This window comes from Octopus bimaculoides, chromosome 7 (genome assembly GCF_046866305.1).
Source record: "Octopus bimaculoides isolate indiv1 chromosome 7, ASM4686630v1, whole genome shotgun sequence".
Lineage (NCBI taxonomy): Eukaryota > Metazoa > Mollusca > Cephalopoda > Octopoda > Octopodidae > Octopus > Octopus bimaculoides.
Window position 1 is genome coordinate 38,486,716 of NC_142934.1, and position 20,812 is coordinate 38,507,527.

Consider the following 20,812-nt stretch of genomic DNA (forward strand, 5'->3'; position numbering starts at 1 on the left):
TTGTTACAAGTTGAATGTCCTACCTGTTCAATTTTGCTTTTTATCCTTCTGTAACTGTGATAAAAGGATTGCGTTATTTTAATTAATGTTATAATCTTTATGTGCAATCATCATATAACAAGCGTTAAACTCCCAGCGACTGATATTACATTTTAGTTTCCGTTCCTAGATAAAGTTTATATATCTCACATTACTAATGCATTCAGAGAAATAAAATTCACATCAAATATTTGATTTCCTAAGAATATGCATATACTTACCCGTTCATATAATCCCACTTACCGCATTTGCAGTAAATCTAGGTCTTATCTGTTACCACGAGAGAAATCAGTTAGAGAATTGAATACTTTAAAAACTGTCAATCAAGTTGTAAGCTTCCTGTAACTCTAGTCTTATTTTTAATCCTTGCATATATCTATGATTATTTTTAAAATCCTTTTCAGGTTCAAAGTCTCCAGATATTTTGCGGAACAAACTTAAATCTGCCATAAGACAAAAGGATCCTAATGCTATTGAAAAAGCTATCAGCGAATGTGTTGCTGCTGGGCATCCAGAACTGACGGGAGATATCCAGCAAGCAAGAGATACTTTAAATAGTATCGGAGGTGTACATAAAGGTAAGTATCTCTCAATATCATTTTGTCTAAGATAAAGTAGAAAGTCAGCCTTGGTCGAGTCGGTAGGATTGCTGTTTTTTTTTTAGGAATCTATGGTAACATTTAGTGGAGAAAAATGTCCATCTGGTTATGGATCTCTGACTGGTAAGTCTAACATGCAATTGGTTGTTGTACACTGGACACTACACAATCCATAATCTGAGGAAAAGACTAAACCTTATATCAGATTGGCTATAAGATGATCTTTGGAATTAAGGTTTGTTGATGAATATTGGAGAGGCGTCTTTAAATCCACAAGAGTGGTTGAGTTCAACGTTTGGTAGCTAACAAACAACCAGTCAGTTTTATGGTATTTCAGCTGCAGTACTTATCTTTAGCGATTTCAACTAGTCCATTTGAGATACAACATCCACAGCAATTTGGTGATGACAGAATACAAACCACCGATCTGTTGGTTGGTTTTCCACAATATTCTTAACTTGTGTTATGTCACTCGTTTATCATTTCTTATTTACTCAGGAAACCAAGGTAACAAGTTAAGCGTCTTTGAAAGATACTCGACAAATAAAACTCTAATACAGTCGTAGATACCACTTGGTCCGGGCCCATCCCAAACAAATGCCATACATGGAGTGTGAATGGCAAAAGGCTCTCATAGAGACTACAAATCCCTAAAAAAAAATTCAGGTCGACATTACTCGTTGACTCTGCCTGGGAGAAATACGTCTGGGAAGAGAGACACATGGTAGGCTGATGGGCAGCAAACATTGTCAATAGTTTTCTTGTATTACAGATCTGCTGTAATCTGTAGATCTGCTTTTGTCATCTCAACTATCCTGCTTCATTTCACCCAAGGATTAACACCTTGCACTCTCCTTCATTCTATTATTTTCATTCCTGGCATTTGTTATACCTTCACTTCGGACCAATTTTCCTTTCCTCAGAATCAATACCTTGCACTTGGGAAACCCAAAATCCATCGAATATCTCCAGAAAATATTCAGGCACAATTTATTTACTAGACTGTCCAACTGTTCCTCATTTATCGTGAACAAATTCAAATCATCTATATAGAGTAAAAGGTTTGGTTTTTCAATGCTTCTCCTCGGATCATAGGCTGTCTTTACCTATTGTAACATACAAGTGAGTGGCATGAGAACTATAACGAATAGCAACTATCTTCCTGAAATAATTCTCGATTTATGCTAACTTTTCCAATGGGCTGCTACTTGGTGTTCCATTGTCTCATACTGCCACAGATTAATGCTTTGATCTTAACTGCCACTTTATAGATATCCATATCCATGGTTTTTTCCGCTCTAGCTATGTGGTACCATATCGTAGTAATCTATCCAGGTCACTCCCAAATTTGTCAGCCTTTCTCTTACTGTTCTTTATTATTATTATTATTTTGCTAAGGTAACATAATTATTGTCAAATAAGAGGCCTCAGGGAAAAAATAATGCTTAACGGAACGCAAGTGTGCTAGGCAATGTTTAGCTTCGAATATACAATGTATTATTCAAATATATCCGGGTTCGTTTGGAATACTGTTTTTCTTCTATATAGATTTAAGGGGGCTTTGAGATAATGTAAGCAATTATTTCAAAATAATATACTATATTGAAAAATAGCAATGTTAGAATGTTGGAAACAATACAATTCTGTTCTGTTTTTTTTTTTGTTTTTTTTCATTTATGTTCTGAGCTTAAAAGTCCAAGTGGTATTAACTTTGATTTTAGTCCCGCTGATATTGATAGCATTAGCTTTTGGCACGTAGTCAATGTATTTAAGCAACTATAGTTTTCCCACGTAATTGTACTGTTATTTCAAAATGCTAACATGAATCATAAAATATGAGACAATATTCCGATGCACAGAAACCATGAGATATTAGTTTCTGATTAAAACAATTTTACTTCTGTAACAATTGTATATCATGGATGATCCTGCTGGCCGCATCTTGGGAAAGTGTATTTCGCTATAGTTTTGGACCTATGAGTGAAAGTGTAAGTGAAAATAAGTAGATGTTTGGAAGCCCTTTGTGATAGATTGTGCCCAATAATTCAACCTTGTCAGAGTCTGCGCCATACTGATTCTGCATGAGGATTGCATTAAGATTGTGTGAACCTGTGTAATTCTTAGTTAATTAAAGGCTGATTGAATCAGCATATAGTTCAGTTCCTCGTTGAAACTGACAAAAATCTATTTATTCTAATATTGTTGAAGAACCCAGGATTATCATAACATTTTGTAATATAATGTTATAACTTCTCCAAGGACTCCTATCAGTCACCTGATGAAATTATTTATTTATAGTTGATGCAAATATCATATACGTTTAGTAAGGCAGCGAGGTATCAAAAGTCTTCGCGGACAAAATTCTTCGCGGTATTTCTTTCGTCTTTATGTTCTGAGTTCAAATTCCGCCGAGGTCGGCTTTGTCTTTCACCCCTTTGGGGTCGATGAAATAAGTACCAGTTGAATACTGGGGTCGATGTAATCGACTTAGCCTCTTCTCTGAAATTGCTGGACTTACATATATTTAGTATTCTTTTACAAAGACAACTTATACACTCAAATAAACATGTCAGATATTTAGATTAATAAAATCATTCTTGCTGCCTATTTTCCGCTTTTGCTACGCAATGATGTTCAAATTTAATGCATATCATGTGTAAAAAAAATAAATGATATCAGTGGACGATTGAAAATTTCGTGTTTTATGGATTTTATCTAAATGTTCTGCGATAAACGCTTTTTACCTTCATGATAATGTAAAATTTGTACTTTTCCAATAAATCATTTAAATGTTTTTGTTTTGTTTCTAGCTCCAAAATCTCCATCTGTCTTGCGTGATCAACTAGACCATGCTGTTAAACAGAAAGATATTATTGGTCTTGAACGTGCTATTGCTGAAGCTGAAGCAGCCAAGTCTCCAGAATTAAGCAGTAACATAAAGCAAGCCAGAGACCTTCTCGATTCTTTGGATGGTGGTAGCAGATGTTAGTAATTTAAGTTCTTTTTATTACCTTCGTTACCAGTTTTCTAATTATACAAACCTATATAAACACACAGATATATACGCACGGCTACACCCGCACAGACACACACATATATATGTATGATTATACGGAAGTTGCTTCCCCCAGTTCCTGAAACAAAGAAGTAGCACAGAAAATACCTCCTCCTCCGTTACAAACTCCTCATTGTGGTTAATGAAGAGAAATTAATATTTTGAATAAAAGCAAAAGTAGCCGGATATATTGAATTTTCTTCTTAATCACTGCATTTTTAGCAGATTAAATTTAACCTTGTTTTCTTTTAGTTTTTATGAAATTTATCAATTTGCTTTCATCGACCTGTATTCTGCATTCCTAGTGAAAAGATACGAAAATATCAAAAGTTTGAATAAAAGATCATTCTTTTGATTTTTATTCACATCACAAAATGATACCGTAAAGTTTTGTAGAAACATATTTCCATTTTAAAGTCCATCAATATATACGCAGGAGAAGCGCCAAATTAGTTGGCGAGGGCATGTCATGCCACTTGAATGTCTATGCCCCAAATTTGAAAATCTATGCCTTGTTTGGTCAATAATCCTTGTTCTGTGTAGTTCATACAACTCCATATAATACTGCTATATATGTTTATCTGCCAACTGTATCACGTTACGGATACTAAACATAAGTATCCGTACTAAACATAAGTATCAGTCTAACTGGCTGCAAAAGTCTATGAATGAAAACAATAATGATTATGATTTCTAACATACTCACAAGCTCACAAATTTTAGTAAAGGCAACAAATGCTTAAACTGACCTATGAAGGATGCAAGATAAAGCTGACCGTGAGAGCATGTGGACTCAGAATAATGAGGGAAAGACGAAATACTCTGAGACATTGATCTAACATGCTACATTCTTTCCGCGAATGCCTTCACGAATACAAATATAAATCTATTAAACTCGACATACGAGATTCCATTTAGAAATGACAATATCAATCAACAACTGTCTATTTATTTATATGTATGCCTGTATATGTTTATTTATATATGTTTCTCCAGTTTCTTATTTCACTTTATTTCATTGAACATTTTTAGCAAGAAGCTTGTCACCCGAGCAGGTTGGTACTTTGCTCGACCAAATAAATACATCAATAATTCATAAGGACAAACCTAAGTTGGAGAAAGCAATTGCTGATGCTGAGCCTTATAGACATCCTGATCTGGAACCTCAAATTCAGAAAGCCAGACCATTGTTGGATGCTTTGAATATTAAAGACAGTAAGAAAATTTCAATTTCAAATAAATTTAGATGTTTCTATTTGTTATGATCTTTATCATCAACTAATTAACCAGGGCAACAGTTACTCTAGACTCTTGATTCGTTATTATTAACGATTGTTCCACATTTCTATTATTAATAATTGTTCCGCATTTCTTGATGATAGACAATTAAACGAAAACATAAACTAAATTCTGTAAATTAAGTAAATTCTGTCGCAGGTTATAGGCTCAGTTAAGCTATATAATACTTTTTTGTATATGAATTGACTAGGAATCTAAGTATCTATATAATCATGATCCATCTTGTCTTCTATTTCCCTAAGAGTTAGTCACATTTACAATGAGACTGCAATCTCAAAGATGCAAACCTATTCACAAGCAGAATTACATATGATGTAATGTTGAAATACGGTTAAGTATATGCATAACTCTCCAACAGACATTTATATATTGGTTTCAAATTTTGACACAAGGCCAGCTATTTTGGGGGAGTGGGTAAGTCGATTACATCGACACCAGTACTCATCTGGTACTTATTTTATTGACCTCGAAAGATGAAAGACAAAGTTGACTCCAGCGGCTTTGAACTCAGAACGGTTAAGACGGACAAAATGTCGCTCAGCATTTTCCCAGTGTGCTAACGATTCTTCCAGCTCGTTACCCTAGAAATATCAAATATTAAAAACAATACACTGTGTGTGTGTGTGTGTGTGTATGTGTGTGTGTGTGTGTGTGTGTGTGTGTGTGTGTGTGTGTGTGTGTGTGTGTTGTGGATTGTCGGAAAAAAGAGTATTTAAAACCATGGCAGAGATTAATAATATTTTATTTTGGTCGAGGCAGCCTCTTGCTTCTCTGAGTTTCACCTGTAGGTGCACAAGATCTTCAGGCAAGTTGTTACTGGAAAATTGATGGGTGTGCAACCATTTATATATAATTTTCTAGTTACGTGTTGTGGTGGTGGTAGTAGGGAAGTATGACAAAGGTGGGGGAGAATGAAAACAAGAGGGAAGAAAAGAGGAGGAAAAGGGAGAAAAGCGAGAAAAGAAAACAGCATGATAGAAAGAACATAGGCAGAAAAATAAAGGAGCAACAAGAGAGGAGGAAAAAGAAAAGGAAAAAGAACGAAAGAAAGAAAGAAAGGGAAAAAGGAAAAAGAAAACAGAAAACAGAAAAGGAAAATTAGAAAAAAGAAAGAAGGAAGAGAAAAGGAAAATGGAAAAGGAGAAAAGAAATAGAAAAAGAAGAAATTACAGGAGTTTGAAGAAGTACAATTCAGGAATAACATGATGAAAAGCCATGAAAAAAATAAAATTGTATATAACATGGTAGTTGAAGTAGCAAGGGTTCGGAAGGGATGGACAAAATAGTAAAATGGTAAGCAAAATATAGAATAGTACAAAAAGATTTGGAGGATAAATGTTTTGTTCCTTTCCGCCCCTTAATCATACCTTCTCCCCATCACCAAAACTTATGACTAGAAGATTATATACAAATGTGCAAAATCCATCAATTTTCCAGTAACAACTTGCCTGGAGATCCTGTGCACCTACAGGTGAAACTCAGAGTAGCAAGAGACTGATTCGGTCAAAATAAATTTATATATATATACATATATATAAGATGCCACACAATGGGACTAAACCTGAAACCATATGGTTGAAAAGTTCTTACCACACAGCCAAACCTGCGCCTACAACTCATACACACACACACACCCATACATACATAAACAGACACACATACACACATGTTTGTGCATATTTATATTTATACACAGCAATAGATACACATGGATTGTGTAATATACTCATTTTTCTTTCCTTCGCACAGAACTCGAAAGTGCTTTCTTGACCGACAACCAGGATGATATTCGACGATGTGTTATAGAGATTGAACAAAAAAATCTCACCGACTATTTATCTATTGAAGTGAATGAGGCTCGAAGCAGGATCCGCGGTTATGCAGCCCCTGATCCCAGTGCCTTTCTCAATCGTGACGATGTCAGCATTGACTCAAGAACTAGTTCTAGAATGGGTTGGTACATGCGTTCGGCTGGTTTCTCTCATGATCTTCTCATTAGTGCATTGGTGGTCCTTGGCGAATATGAAAGACATTCTGAGGTATGTAATAAGCTATTTTACGATTGTTAATTATAACTGCGAGAGTTACAAGATATTTGCATTCTCTCCCAAGTAATTGATTTAACATGCATCGGGTTTTAAAATGATGCTAATTTTAACTGTCGATTCCAAAACTTTAGACGTGCTAGTAAAATATTCATAATTATTACAGGGGAACTTGCATCAAGTCTAGTAGATAAAGTGATGAATTCTAGGCCGTAGGTATACTTGATCGAATCTCGTTAGACAATGTTCTAAATAAATCCAAAATCTATAGCGAAGTCGTCCTACCTGTAATACCTACCATATAGAGGTAGGATTTATAACTGTAAGTAGTGCGAGTTTATTAAAATTAATGTATAATATTTTGATCAAACCCTATACTGAATTAGCACTTTTGTACACTCCCCAAAGCAACTTGAAACAAATAGATATTAAGGTAATCTCCAACAGCGTAAATAGGCAAAAAAAAAATAATAAATACTGTACTTGCAAATTTACTGGACCATATAAACATTTGAATTTCTTTCTAATAAAGAATATTCACACCCGAAGTGCTGAAATTAAATATCATTAGTAATAAGTTATCTTAATTCCCTTTGTTTCTATTGTAATCAAAAATATTTCTGCTTGTTATTAAAGTATGATAAGGGCACATATACGTTTATGGATATTTATACACGTAAATGTTCAATACAGAGTTTGCAAATACTGATGTTATAACTGGTTATCAAATTAGATGTTTGACATATTTTGTGCTTCTCAGTTTTGCTGAAGGCTGCCATCCGCCTTGTTTTATTGAAATAGGTTATCGATAGAAATAAACAACTCAACTCAAGATCCTCTCAACTTGTTTATTTTACGGCTTTCTTCGTTGCTTGTACCAAACCCGATAGATGAATTAAATTCGACATGCAAAGTTAACGAAATTCTCGTTAATCTGGCAAAGAATATACATATATAAATATAAGAAAATCAAAACAAGCAATTACTCTGTTTTAATTCTGAAAATCGTCAAGAAGCTAGTCTCTATATTAAAGTAAAATTTAACATTACTAATGACAATTGCTAAACCATCAGTATATGTAAAGCATTTGGATTAAAACCAACGTTAAAATAAAATTAAGCACCATTACTTAATATATTGTCTTGATCACGTTATTTCACAACTAACTGTTTTCTTTTCTTTATACTCACAGTCACAGGCATGGAGAAATTATCAGCATTTCTTTGACATTTCCAATTCAGACGGCTCCAGTCGTCGTGTGCTTGGTTTTGACATAGATCAAATTTACCAAAACCTGTCTGCCAGAGCTGATGAAATACTCACCCGTAACTCAACTGACGAAGTTCAGTTGCTGAACAGAAGCGGACAAATGTCTTATTCTTGGGTAAATAATAATTTATGTTTACATGAGATCTTCAAAATATTTCACCTGTACGTGAAAAATGCTTCATAGCGACAAAGGCAGTATTAATACCAAGAGATAATTTTTGTCTCCACTTAAAAGTGGATGCTGTGTTAGAACACAGAAAACTGTGGTAGTTACCATTTGCTTTAGGTGCATATAAACACTTTTGTTTACATCGCTAGTGGGAGACAAATATCTGCCGAGACTAACAGATGAGTGAATTTTGTAGCTTGTGAAACAGTTTTCGGATTTGTTTAGGTGACTGGTTTAAGTGAGTTCTTCATTTTACAACGCTAATGATGACGGGAAATCTAGGAATATTAAAATAATCCTAATTGTCTCTCCTCTGAAAATATAAGGCATTTATGGTCAATTAAAATAATCCAGTTTTGAGAGCAAACTACGGCGATCCGATAATTGCAAGTAGACATTACTTAAGCTAACATTGAACCCAAAAGGCACTGATTTCATGATATTCCATTGGTTCCTGAATGTTTGCTAAAGAAAATATAACATTTATTTGCCTGAAAACTTTGAGCAACCAAAATTCAAACAAGAGAAACTTTTAAATCCAAAATATGTGTGTAAATTTATTGACTCTCCATGGCAGAGACCTGTAGTTCTTCATGTCAATCTCAGCTATACGCGGTTACCCACTGTAAATTTGATGAGCGTTGTTTTGTATAAAAATGTTAAATTAATCGAAAGAAAAAAGTTAGGATCTGAATCCCTTTTCTGCATCAGTTAGCGTCGCGTTTTTATATGTGAGCTTACACCCAGCTAGATCTGATTTTCCGTTGAACTTAGTACCTTTTTGGTTTGCAAAACAGTTACCGGTAATTACACTCGAGTCGAGTCAATCAATTTTACACCTTCCCCTATAGACATTGGCCTCCAGTGGAAATAATGATATCTAAATTAAGCCTTTTGGTGACTTCGGCGTTATGTAAAGAGGTAAAATACTACAAAGTATTTTCTCTGTTTCTCAACTACTTCTATCATCTGCTGCATTCTTGTGTCTAAATAAAGATTTGTAACAAAGGAACGAGGTCACGCATTTTTGGAAGAAAGGTTTAGTTTGGTTACAATAAAATTTATATCTGACTGGTATAGCTTTAAATATTTTATTTTATCGACATATTCAATCTCGGTAAAATTTCTGTGATTAAGTACTGCAAAGTGTAAAAATGCATCGTTCTATTGAATCTATCACACAACTCACCCTGTCATAACTAAATAGTAAATCACATTTTTATATTGATGTTTATTATTTGATTTTCTTTTCTTTTTTTATTTTGTTTTCATTTTCTTTTATGTTTATTTTGTTTTAATTTTCTTTTATGTTTATTTTTTTTCATTTTCTTTATGTGTATTTTATTTTCATTTTCTTTCCATCTTCAGAGTCGTTCTTTGAACGAACAAATGAGAGCATATTTCCATAACCTCAATGGTACTATGGGCGGTGGAGAAAGCAGTTTCGGAGAAACTCACAGTATGTCGCAAATGTCGGGCACAAGCAGGACAGACTATCAAACTTTTACCACAAGTCGAGAATCGTCTCAAGGAAGTGATAACACTAATGCCCATCGGCCTGCAACTGAGAGGCATTCAACTACTACTACAGTTCGATCTGTTAACCGATCCGGTCCGACTACTTTCTTTCAAAGAAAATACTAAGCAAATTACGGCACTGATTCAACTGGGAAATGAAACCTTTTTGTTGTTCTTTTAATTTTGGTTTTCTATATTCACAATGATAGCAAGTACAAGGAATATATATTATTTGAACTAATATAACTTTTATATTCTCTTTTTTACCTTTTGCATATGTAAAGGTATAACTTTTTACTAAGCATTTAACCGCATTCCTTAAAATATATTCAGATCTACCATATCAGTTCATATATAAAGAGAAAGAAGCGAAAGCCTACTTTCTCATATAAGCTATAGAGAAGATAAGTATTTCTAAATTTGTTTTAGTAATAGATAATATTTCGATTGTTGAAAATAAATATTAAAATTTCAGATTGTTTGGTTTAGAATTTTTGCAGTTTTCGCACTTCAAATAGTTAAAGTTTCGTAATATTTTATATATTTCATATGTAAATGGCTTATGCCTAATCTGACAGCAGTTACGCAAAGAAGCAGACTAGAATAATTTAAAACAATAGTATACGTTTCTCTTATTTTAACAAACTTACTGTTGTGATAAAAATGATTGTAGATACTGTTTCAATATCACAAATTATTTGAAAGAAGGAAAACTCTTGAACTGAAATTATTTGATGGTTATTGAACAGATATGGTAGATTTTTATATTAATCATAATTATTATAATAAATGATTTAAATTACAATTATTATATACCGAATATACTATTTTAAGCCTTCAACATTTATATTTGTTTTCCATTTATTTGCTCAATTTATAAAAGTGCCTTCTCTGAATAAAGTTAAACCTGTATTCTTTAAGAAAAACGACTTCTAGTTATCAATTCGCAATGTTTAAGACAAACAGTATTAGGTATTGTAAGAAAAGAGCAACAAACATACTGGCGGAACGAACTCACACTACGCATTTAGCGAATATCATCTACTTACTGATTGCAAATGATATATAAATGTATATGTGTGTGTGTGTATATATATGCATATATATATATATATATATATATATATATATATATATATATATATATATATATATATATATATATATATATATATATATATATATATATATATATATATATATATATATATATATATACAGAGAGAGAGATAGAGAGTGATATATAAATATACACAGATATATACAGTGGTCAGCATAGTTCTGCTAATCCACTAACTGCTAATTAGCGAAGCTAACTTTTCGTTTAGTGGATTAGCGAAGAGTCCGTCAAGCACGCTATTGGATTACTATATGTACACGTGACAAGGCGTGACTGGTCGACGCAACAGCAGCTAGCTGAACAGCATTGTGTAATTCTGCAGTTTTGAGTTGTGTTCACTTACGACGTTGTCACATTAGGGTGTCTTACAGTATCGGCAACAGCAGTGTACGTTATCGGCTTATCAAATTATTGCTTATAGTTATGGAAGGTGAAAACGTTTTTGTTCGGCCTGAGGATGAAGGGCCTGTTGAGGAGACTGCAATGACTGCGGGTGGGGCAGAGGCCGTTCAGGTTGAGAGCCAGGAGCCTCAGAACCCGTGGCCCTCCCTGGAGGACCACTTTGTCCTTACGTCAAGGGATAAGAGGAACAGCAAAATCTTGTACTTCTGGTGCATCATGTGCCAGCCCAAGCAGACCACCATCAAGGGACAAGTGGCGAGCCTCTGAACTTGAGGTTGCATGTCAAAGGGAAACACTCAAAGCATGCCATCTAATTTGAGAAGAGGAAACACGGGCAATCTTCTGGTATCAGTGCCAGTAGCCAATCTTTGCAGCCATGTGCAAAGAAAGCTTGCCAGCCCAGCATTGGCAAGGTGTTTGCCCAAACTGCTGGCACTAGCGTCCGTCAGTCTATGGTGGACAGAAGGAATGTAGACCTGTTTATCGACAACATGCTACCACTGCATGTAGTGGAGTTCCCCACCCACCTTTTCGGCCTGATCAAGATGCTGAACCCTGGACAGGATGATCTTAGCCAGCCATAAACAGCTGGAGGAGTATCTTAGAAGGTATTTATAAATTGAAATTACAAAAATTATGGACTACTTCATATTTTCTTAATTTAATTTAATTATTTAATTATTCATTTATAATGGAAGGGAGGTTTTTATGATACTTTGGGGTATCTTCTTCTACCATTATAATTATTCTGTTGATTGATTTAAGGAGCTGGAAATACGAAAAATGAAGTTATCAGGCGGAGTAAATTCAATAACCGTTTATTCACAGGTGCTTCGTACAAGGGGTTTGCTTTCAATAACCATCCTCTCCCATACACGTGAGGTTCAATAACCTCTGGAGACAATGTATGTGGTATCACAACGGGACAAAAGTCCGCTGTGAGCTCTTGGTTTTGAAGTCTTGTTCGGCGTCAGCGTGAGAAGAATGAGAGAGAAAATGTTGTTGGCTTTTCCTGAAATAATGGTAGCAGGGGAGATCTCATTTTTGTCTCGCATATGGCTATGGTTGCAGGCGAGATCTCACTGTTTCAAAATGGCGCTGACTTCTTTGTGTCTTGCTACAGGGGCTCCCCCTGAGAACGCCAGTGCAAAGATAGAGAATAACTGGAGCAGGCACAAAAAAAGAGCAAAGATGGTAACCGATCGCAAACAACAAGATATGGTGCAAAAATGTGATAAGTCAGCGGAAATGTCTACTATTGGAATGGCTTCAGGCCAACGAGAGAAACGATCGACGCATGTCAATATATAAGAGAAACCGCGACTGACAGGCCATGGTCCAATCAGATCAATGTGGACATGACGAAAGCGAGTCTCCGGCGGAGAAAACTGTCCAAGAGGAGCGCGAATGTACCTGTGGATTTTAGAACGCTAGCATTTCACACAAGTGCGTGCCCAAGCGGTGATCATGCAACACATATTAGGCCAGAAAAACCGAGCCGTAATAAGCTTTACCGAGGCAGCGATGCCAGGCATCAAAAACGGAACGCTGGTAGTTCTCAGGTACAAACGGTCTGGGAGAACCAGTGGCTGTGTCACAAAGGATTGCGCCTTCAGCAGACGGAAGTGGAAGATAGGAAAACTTGCAACAAGACAACTTGGTAGAACTTAGATCCAATGTATCCAGAGCTGGCTGATCCTGCGCAATGGCAGTTAAGTCGATTGCAGCTGGAGATGAAAGAGAACACACAGGGAGACGAGAGAGTACGTCAGCAGGTACGTTCTCTATTCCAGGTATATGCCGAATGTCACTCGTGAACTGGGAAATGTAGTCCAGGTGACGAAAAGCACGAGGCGAGTGTTTGTCCGATTTAGGTGACAGAGCAAACGTAAGAGGCTTGTGATCAGTATAAATCACAAAATCTCGACCCTCGAGTTGATGTTGAAAATGACGAACCGACAGGTAGATCGCTAAGTGTTCACGATCATACGTACTGTAAGGATGTTCAGTTGACTTTAATTGGCGAGAAAAGAATGCATCAACTGTTAAAGAGAGACGAGCATCAGGAACCAGATGTACAAGCAAAGGAACAGAAGCTATTTCCTTCTTGATTGACTCAAAAGATAATGTCTCGACTGATAGAGTGATAGGAGGATTTCTTGTTTCATTTGCTTTCAATAGTCAGGGGAAGTAACTTGTCTGCACATTTAGGTATGAATCTCCTGTAGAAGTTGACGATTCCCAAGAAATGACGCAGTTGGCGTAGAGAAGTGGGAGGTGAGATGCGATGAATTGCATCGACTTTGGAGGAGAGAGGTCGGATACCATTAGAGTCGATATAATGACCTAAGAATTCCAGAGAGGTCTGTCCGAAAACACACTTATCGGGGTTGATTCGCACATTGTAGGTGCGAAGACGCTGAAAAGGTTGAGATAAGTTTTGGAGGTGATTTACACGCGTGTCGCTAGCTATGAGCAAATTATCGACGTAAGCGAACACAGTCAAGTCCACGGACAACTTCGTCAATAAACCTCTGGAATGTACTCGTTGCATTCCGCAAACCAAAGCTCATAAACAGGAACTCGATACTTCCAAAAGTGGGTGGCAACGGCAGTTTTTGGAATGTCGTCAAGGTTCATCGGAGTTTGACGATAAGCCCGGATGAGGTAAGTCTTGGAAAAAAATAGTACAACCATGCAAGTTTGAAGAAAAATCCCGGTCATACCTTATCGGATAGTGATCGGGAGCAGTGATCACATTCAAACGTCTGTCATCTCCCACCGGACAAAAATCTGAATCCCCTTTCCGTGCCAAATGATGAGGAGATGACCAAGGGCTGGTGGAGGGGTGAATAAGGCCGAGTTGAAGCATATGCTCAAACTCAGATCGAGCCTTTTTAAGCTGCGAAAAAACGGGTGGTCCAGAAGTAGTGATATAAAAGCGATTCGAGTGTTACTTTGATTGATTTGAAAGTCGGATCTACCAGCTCTGGGAAAGAAGCCAAAAGAGAGTGGTACTGGTCACCAGCAGTGGCGACAAAAAATGACGGGCTGAAAAAAGCATTAGTAGTAACCCGAGTAGGCATAAACAAAGACGTAGAATCGTCCACGAGTCTCTGTCGTCTGACACCTACTAACAAGTGAAAGTGGTTTAAGAAGTCCACGCCCAGAATGGGGTATGGCAGATCTGCTATAACAAAAACCCATCTAAAATCCCTTCGAAGGTTGAGAGCTAGGTTTAATGAGACCTGACCGTAAGTTTTTTTTTTATCGGGGATAGATTCACCGCGTGCAGGTTAATGGCATGTTGCTTCGGCTCGTCTGAAGTAAGACGCAAAGGCCAAATAGAACAGCTGGATCCAGTGTCAATCATGAACGATTCGTTAGACATACGATCCTTAACAAAGGATGCACGATGAGATGAAAAATTGCGGGAAGAAATTGACGTGCGCAAATCTTCCGCAATTAGTTTCCCGACAGCTAGAATGAACAGGGCTGGATGCATTAACGGGCTTTGTCCTTAAATCTGGAAACCGTTGGAGCAGAACTAGATGGCCGTGGTTCAGAACGGCTTCTGCTACGAGGACGACGAGAGCTGGCATCTTCTCGCCAAAGTGTGTTCATGGGAGGTGTTAATGCATCGACTCTCTCCAAAACGTCGTCATGCGACGAGACAGGAGACTCTGTAGTAGTAGAGGAAGCTACTATGGAGTCCGAACAGGTATGGTAAGATGCGGGCTGCACAGTAAACTCTGTGATCTTGTCCGCCATGGTGTCCGAGCGAATTGAAGTCGTCCGTTGCGGCCAGTATCGACTGGACATTCGGCGGTAGACGAAAGAAAGACAATTTCCTAAGCAGAGGATTGTCCTCAAGTGGAGTGTTGCTGTGCTCTCACAAACGACGAAGTAACTCAGATGGTGTCCTATCTCCCAGGTGTTCATCCGACACCAGTGTCCGGAATTTACTCTCCGCGGATTGTGTGTTCCGACGAGAACCTCGGATTTGACTGACGTGTAAGTCGCGTCCGGATGTGGGTCAGTAATGAGATCTTTCATTGAGCGTGCAAAGAGGTAAAGGCATTCCACAGTACAAAAGGTTCAGTTGCTGTTGGTGAGGCACAGCATGGGCAGAAAAATATGCATCCAATTGAGCAAACCAAAGTATGACGTCACCAGTCTATGCGAGAAAGCTGGGAAGACTCATCTTTTACAGAGGAAAGAAAGGAAAAAGGAAAAAAGTATGGAAATATACAAATTCTCACAGAGAAAAGGACCAATGAACCGATAAAAGTGTTGTTGGAATAATAAACGTATGTGCAGGAAAAAATTTTCTTAAAATTTTTTATTTTTTGTACTGTGCAGAAAGGAAAAAAATTTTCTTTTTTTTAGTCGCCGAACCTGTGTTACAGTCCGCTAAGAAAAGAGTATTTGTTCCGTATTTTTTTTTCAAGATGGCGTCATAAATTGGCGGGCGAATTGGTGGTTTTCTGTCTCTGACAACATGTAAGACGTCGGAACATGGCTGTAGACGGGAACAATGACTGTAGGCTTCAACAGGAAAAATGGCGTAAACGAAACGGCGGGAAACAATCTCGTCATTAGAAGTTTACCGGCTCGTTCCTAGCGGTTTTCGTCATTTCTCAACATGGCGTCGTTTGTTTACTTCGTCTACGGAGCGTGGTACCTCGGGGGAAAACGAGCAGGAGACGAATTTTCGGTTCTTCTCTTCTGTTCATTCGTATGTATAAGTTTGTACCGCTTTTCTATTTTGAGGTAGAGCGAACACACGAACATAGAAAGACACAAGGCGCAGCACAGAGAAGCGACTGGCTAGTGGGAATATCTACAATATTTAACAACTGGAGGATAAGGTGTGAAGTCGTCCACGCTTGAAGATCATTCTTTTAGGAATTGTAACGATGGCGAAACTTTCTTAATCAAACTCGGGCTATGAAGTTGATGGCTGGCTTGCTTGAAATATGGCCTCTCATTGCAGCATTTAGAAACTAAGCTCTTCGTTCGAGTGAGCCATTTTAACAACGATAAAAGCTTTCGGGTGCTGAAAATCCTTTTAGACTGGGGTCGCCATTTTATAATGGAAGGAAGGTTTTTATGATACTTTTGGGGTAACTCCTTCCATTATAATTATTCTGTTGATTCAAGGAGCTGGAAATACGAAGAACGAAGTTCTCAGGCGGAGTAAATTCAATAACCGTTTATTCACAGGTGCTTCGTACAAGGAGTTTGGTTTCAGTAACCATCCTCACAGCATTGTGTAGTTAGCCTTCTCTCCCATACACGTGAGGTTCAATAACTTCTGGAGACAATGCATGTGGTATAACAGCGGGACAAAAGTCCGCTGTGAGCTCCTGGCTTCGAAGTCTTGCTCGGCGTCAGCGAGAGAAGAACGAGATTATTTAATATTACCCACAAAGGGCCAATGAAGAAGGGACAATACAAACACATGTGGGGACATATAAACACGAAAACTTAAATAAAAATGAGAAAATAAAAATTAAACGTACGATAACATGAATGATACAATGAAAATGATAATGAAAATGTGCTGCTTGCCCCACCTCAAGCAGCATCACTTGCTTCCTTTTATCTTTTGAATTCCGAGTCCTTCAAAATGTCTATACCATATTTCTTTGTTAGCTATTCGTATCCCACATTGTCCAATATCGTCTTTAAATCTCCAATCACCCTCCAACACTTATAACCTTTCTTGAATTTCAATATCTCTTCCTTTTGGCTTTCCCACATCAGAACACATGAGTGCCATCCAGCTATATTAGTCCACCCTTCGACGTTGACGAATCTTGCAGCTTTCCATCTTGTAGTCTTATTAAGCAGTTCTTTGTCTACACCTTCAACCATCATACAGATGTAACAATTTTCAATGAGGGGGGGTATATTCTGGTGTGTTTGTATTTCTTTTTTTCTCTTGCTTTGTGTAGGAGGGGAATGGGTGGGTTGGTGTCTGTAGTGAGAGGGTATGGGTGGGTATGGTTTGGCGTTCTACTTCACTCTGTCCTTTCTTCCTCTTCCTTTTTCTTCATTCAGGTACCATCCACTGTTCTTCGTTTCTCTTTTCTTCCTGTTGCACCTTCTCTGGTTCCTTTCCAACTTCCTCCTGACTTCTCTGCTTCTGTAGAGGGCAGTGTGTTCTAATGTGACCTTTTTGGCTACATTTAAAGCAACGAGGGGTTCTGCCCTTCACCCACACTCTCAACACCACATCTCCAATGGTCATTGTTTCTACTAGATTTTCCAGTGTTTCTGCAGTGCCCTGTATGATCAGGTCCAGTGTTTGGCCTTTCCATACCGAATTTTCTGTTTTTGTGGCTTGGAGTACGGCTATTTCTTCTTTACTTCCTAGAAGAACAGCCGCCGCAACCCAAGCCACTTCTATTTCCGATGGGATTCCCTCCACCTTAATCCTGAAAGTCCTTCTTCCATGATAAGTGGGTACAAGGACCACTTTATCCGACTTTACTGTGGTTACTGCGTGTTCTTTTGCTTTTCCTTCTGTCTTGAAATGGACCACAATTGTTCCGTATCTGCTTCCTCTGGCAAGATATGTTGTCTTGCCAGACGGAGCACAACGCCTTTTCTATAATTTCTACTTCCACATTTTCTATCTTCTTTATTCCCACAGAATACACTTTGTATACTATAGTTTTCTTATCCATCTCTTCCAATACTTTCTGGGTTGGTGACAACTTAACGTCACCACCTACCCTACGTGCCATCTTCTCATATTTTTCTATGTTTGTCAGGTCCACGTCTTTTTTTGTGACTTCTGTCACTTCCGCAAAACTTTTCTTCCTTAAGCACTTGTCCATTCTACCAACTGCTCGTGCGAGCTCCTCCTCCGAAGAGGACAATTTGTACCCACTAAGGTCCGAATAGAACATGTTTCGGATCTTGTTCAAAACGGGGGCACCGGTCTTCATTTATGTTTTATGTAGTGTTTTTGGTACCGAAAGACTTTCAAACTTCGTATACTTATCTATTATGTGTTATAGAACAGAAAACAATTTTTGTATTCGAATTTATTTCATGTAAAAAATTGTCTTATTTCGATAATTTCTACTAATCACTGACGTCTATTCAGTTGAAAACAGTTAGCGCTGTAACGGTGTATATCGTATTAATCCCCGTTAGTTCTGACCCTAACCCTAACCCTAAAACTAACCCTAACTCTAGAATCCGAACTCTAAAATTGTTACACACATAGATACGCACAGTGTAATTTATTATATAAACAATATATGCGTATAAATTACGATTAAACCGGATGAAATATGTCACAGGGAATAACATTTTTATGACCGGGTAGCAGTAACTCTATTCAGCTGAATAGACGTCAGTGATTGGTTGAAATTACAGAAATACGACAACTTTAACATGGAATAACTTGCGATGTACGTTTTTTTGTTAAGAATACTAAGAGAAAAAGATGTTTTATATGACACATTCTACCAGTGTCCCAAGTTTCAAAGTGTTTCGTTAAGAAAATACTGGTGCCCCCGTTTTGAACAAGATCCCATGTTTCTTTTTGTTGATATTGCTGACCCTATTCAAGGCGGAGAGAAAGCACCACCAGAAAACCGCTGCAAAGCAACACAAGACAGTCGACTACTCCGCACATAATCAACAAATACACCAGCACGATACGAACTCTACGAGCGAGAAGAAAGAAAGAGAAAGAATGTCTTAATTCTCCTGCTTAAATAGTCGTTGCCGGCGAGAGTCTCGCTGACGTCTTGCGCATGGCAAATGGTTGCAGGCGAGATCTCGCTCCTGTCTCGAACATGGTAATGACTACCGGCGAGATCTCGTACAAAATGGCGCTGGCTTCTTGTGCCTTGCTACAGGGGTATAGATAAATGAAATGACGACATAGAGGACAGAAGTAAACGAAAAAAGAGACGAAGAGAGAGAAGAAAAATAAGCATAAAAGTTCACAGTTCAACTTTCCGATGTGGTGGAAATAAGTGAATAAGTCCTTAGGTGCAATCCTGCGTAGATCCGCGTGGGTTAAAGTCCTGATATTGTAAACATCCAGAAAAAAGACGCGAGCATCTCAACGTTCAATAATGGAGGTGGCTATTAAGTGGTAAAAGGAAAGAAAAGTAAATTAATAGAAAGAGAGGTAAACAGACTGAGGTGGGATGTTAAGGATTGGCTTTAGGATAAAGTAAGGTATATAAGCATATAGTGTCTCAGAATATAGCGTGCAAGGATAGCCGAGAAGATAAGAGAGGAGATGAGGAGATAGAAGAAGTTAACGTAAAAAAGTAAACAAAATAAAGCAAAATGAAAGGAATTTAAAGAGAGTAGTAGGTGTCAGTGGTATTCTTCTAGTCTAGTAGTAAATGCTTGTGTCTGTCCTGGCTAAGGTCAGTGGCTGTAGAGTTATTTTTAGCAATGGGTTATGGGTATGTAGGTAGTCGAGAGTGGAGGAACTAGTTGAATGTTAAATTATTTAGGAGTAGGAGTTAGAATTGAATACTAAGGGATTTATTAGGTTAAGGTTTAAAGATAAATTAAAGGTAAATTAAAGAATTAATATTTATCGCATAAAGTGATGAGGTAAGGTAGATAGAAGAGATATGAGATAAGGTAAATAGAAGAGATGCCGGGCGAAATGCTTAGCGGTATTTCGCCTGTCTTTACATTCTGAGTTCAAATTCCGCCAAGGTCGACTTTGCCTTTCATCCTTTCGGGGTCGATGAATTAAATGCCAGTTGCATACTGAAGTCGATCTAATAGACTGGTACCCTCCCCAAAAATTTCGGGCCTTGTGCCTAGACTAGAAAAGAAGAGATATCGAGGGGTATGTGTTAATGATCATGGTGGTTCGTATGTGGGTGGTATTCGTGAGGGGGGTGAACATTTAGATTTATGAAAGAATTCAAAAGTGCAGAAGAATTTGTGCTTACGCGTAGTGAAGGCTTCGCTATGTTTATTAAGCAATTGTGGTGAGTTATGGGTTAAAATCTTGAAGGTTTCTTTTAAGCAGAGTCCACAAATGAGTTGTTGGCCCTGGTACGGGATACCCGAGTCTGTTATAGCCCAGGAAGGATTATATTGTATTTAATTAGATGGTGTACGTGGTTGGCTAGTGATGTGGAATTCCTATTCTCTTTATATTTAAACGAGTTTAAATGTGCATAATACCTTTGTTTAAAATTGTGGTAGATCCAATGTAGTTGCTATAGGAGTTATTTACTATGTTGTGAACGGTGCATTAGTATACGACGTTGAATCATCTGCACTGGACTTGC

At 37.5% G+C, this 20,812-nt stretch overlaps 1 protein-coding gene across 1 annotated transcript in view; it reads left to right on the top strand.

Moving 5' to 3' along the window:
* The window catches only part of LOC106876157 (uncharacterized), a 301,548-nt gene extending 290,637 nt beyond the window's left edge, over positions 1–10,911 (top strand). The window contains exons 183-188 of the mRNA XM_089355802.1: positions 444–617; positions 3,449–3,622; positions 4,726–4,908; positions 6,742–7,031; positions 8,231–8,422; positions 9,845–10,911. Coding sequence (XP_089211928.1) covers positions 444–617; positions 3,449–3,622; positions 4,726–4,908; positions 6,742–7,031; positions 8,231–8,422; positions 9,845–10,120 — 1,289 coding nt within the window. The 3' untranslated portion in view covers positions 10,121–10,911. The remainder of the gene's footprint in view (positions 1–443; positions 618–3,448; positions 3,623–4,725; positions 4,909–6,741; positions 7,032–8,230; positions 8,423–9,844) is intronic.
* The last annotated feature ends 9,901 nt before the right edge of the window (positions 10,912–20,812 follow it).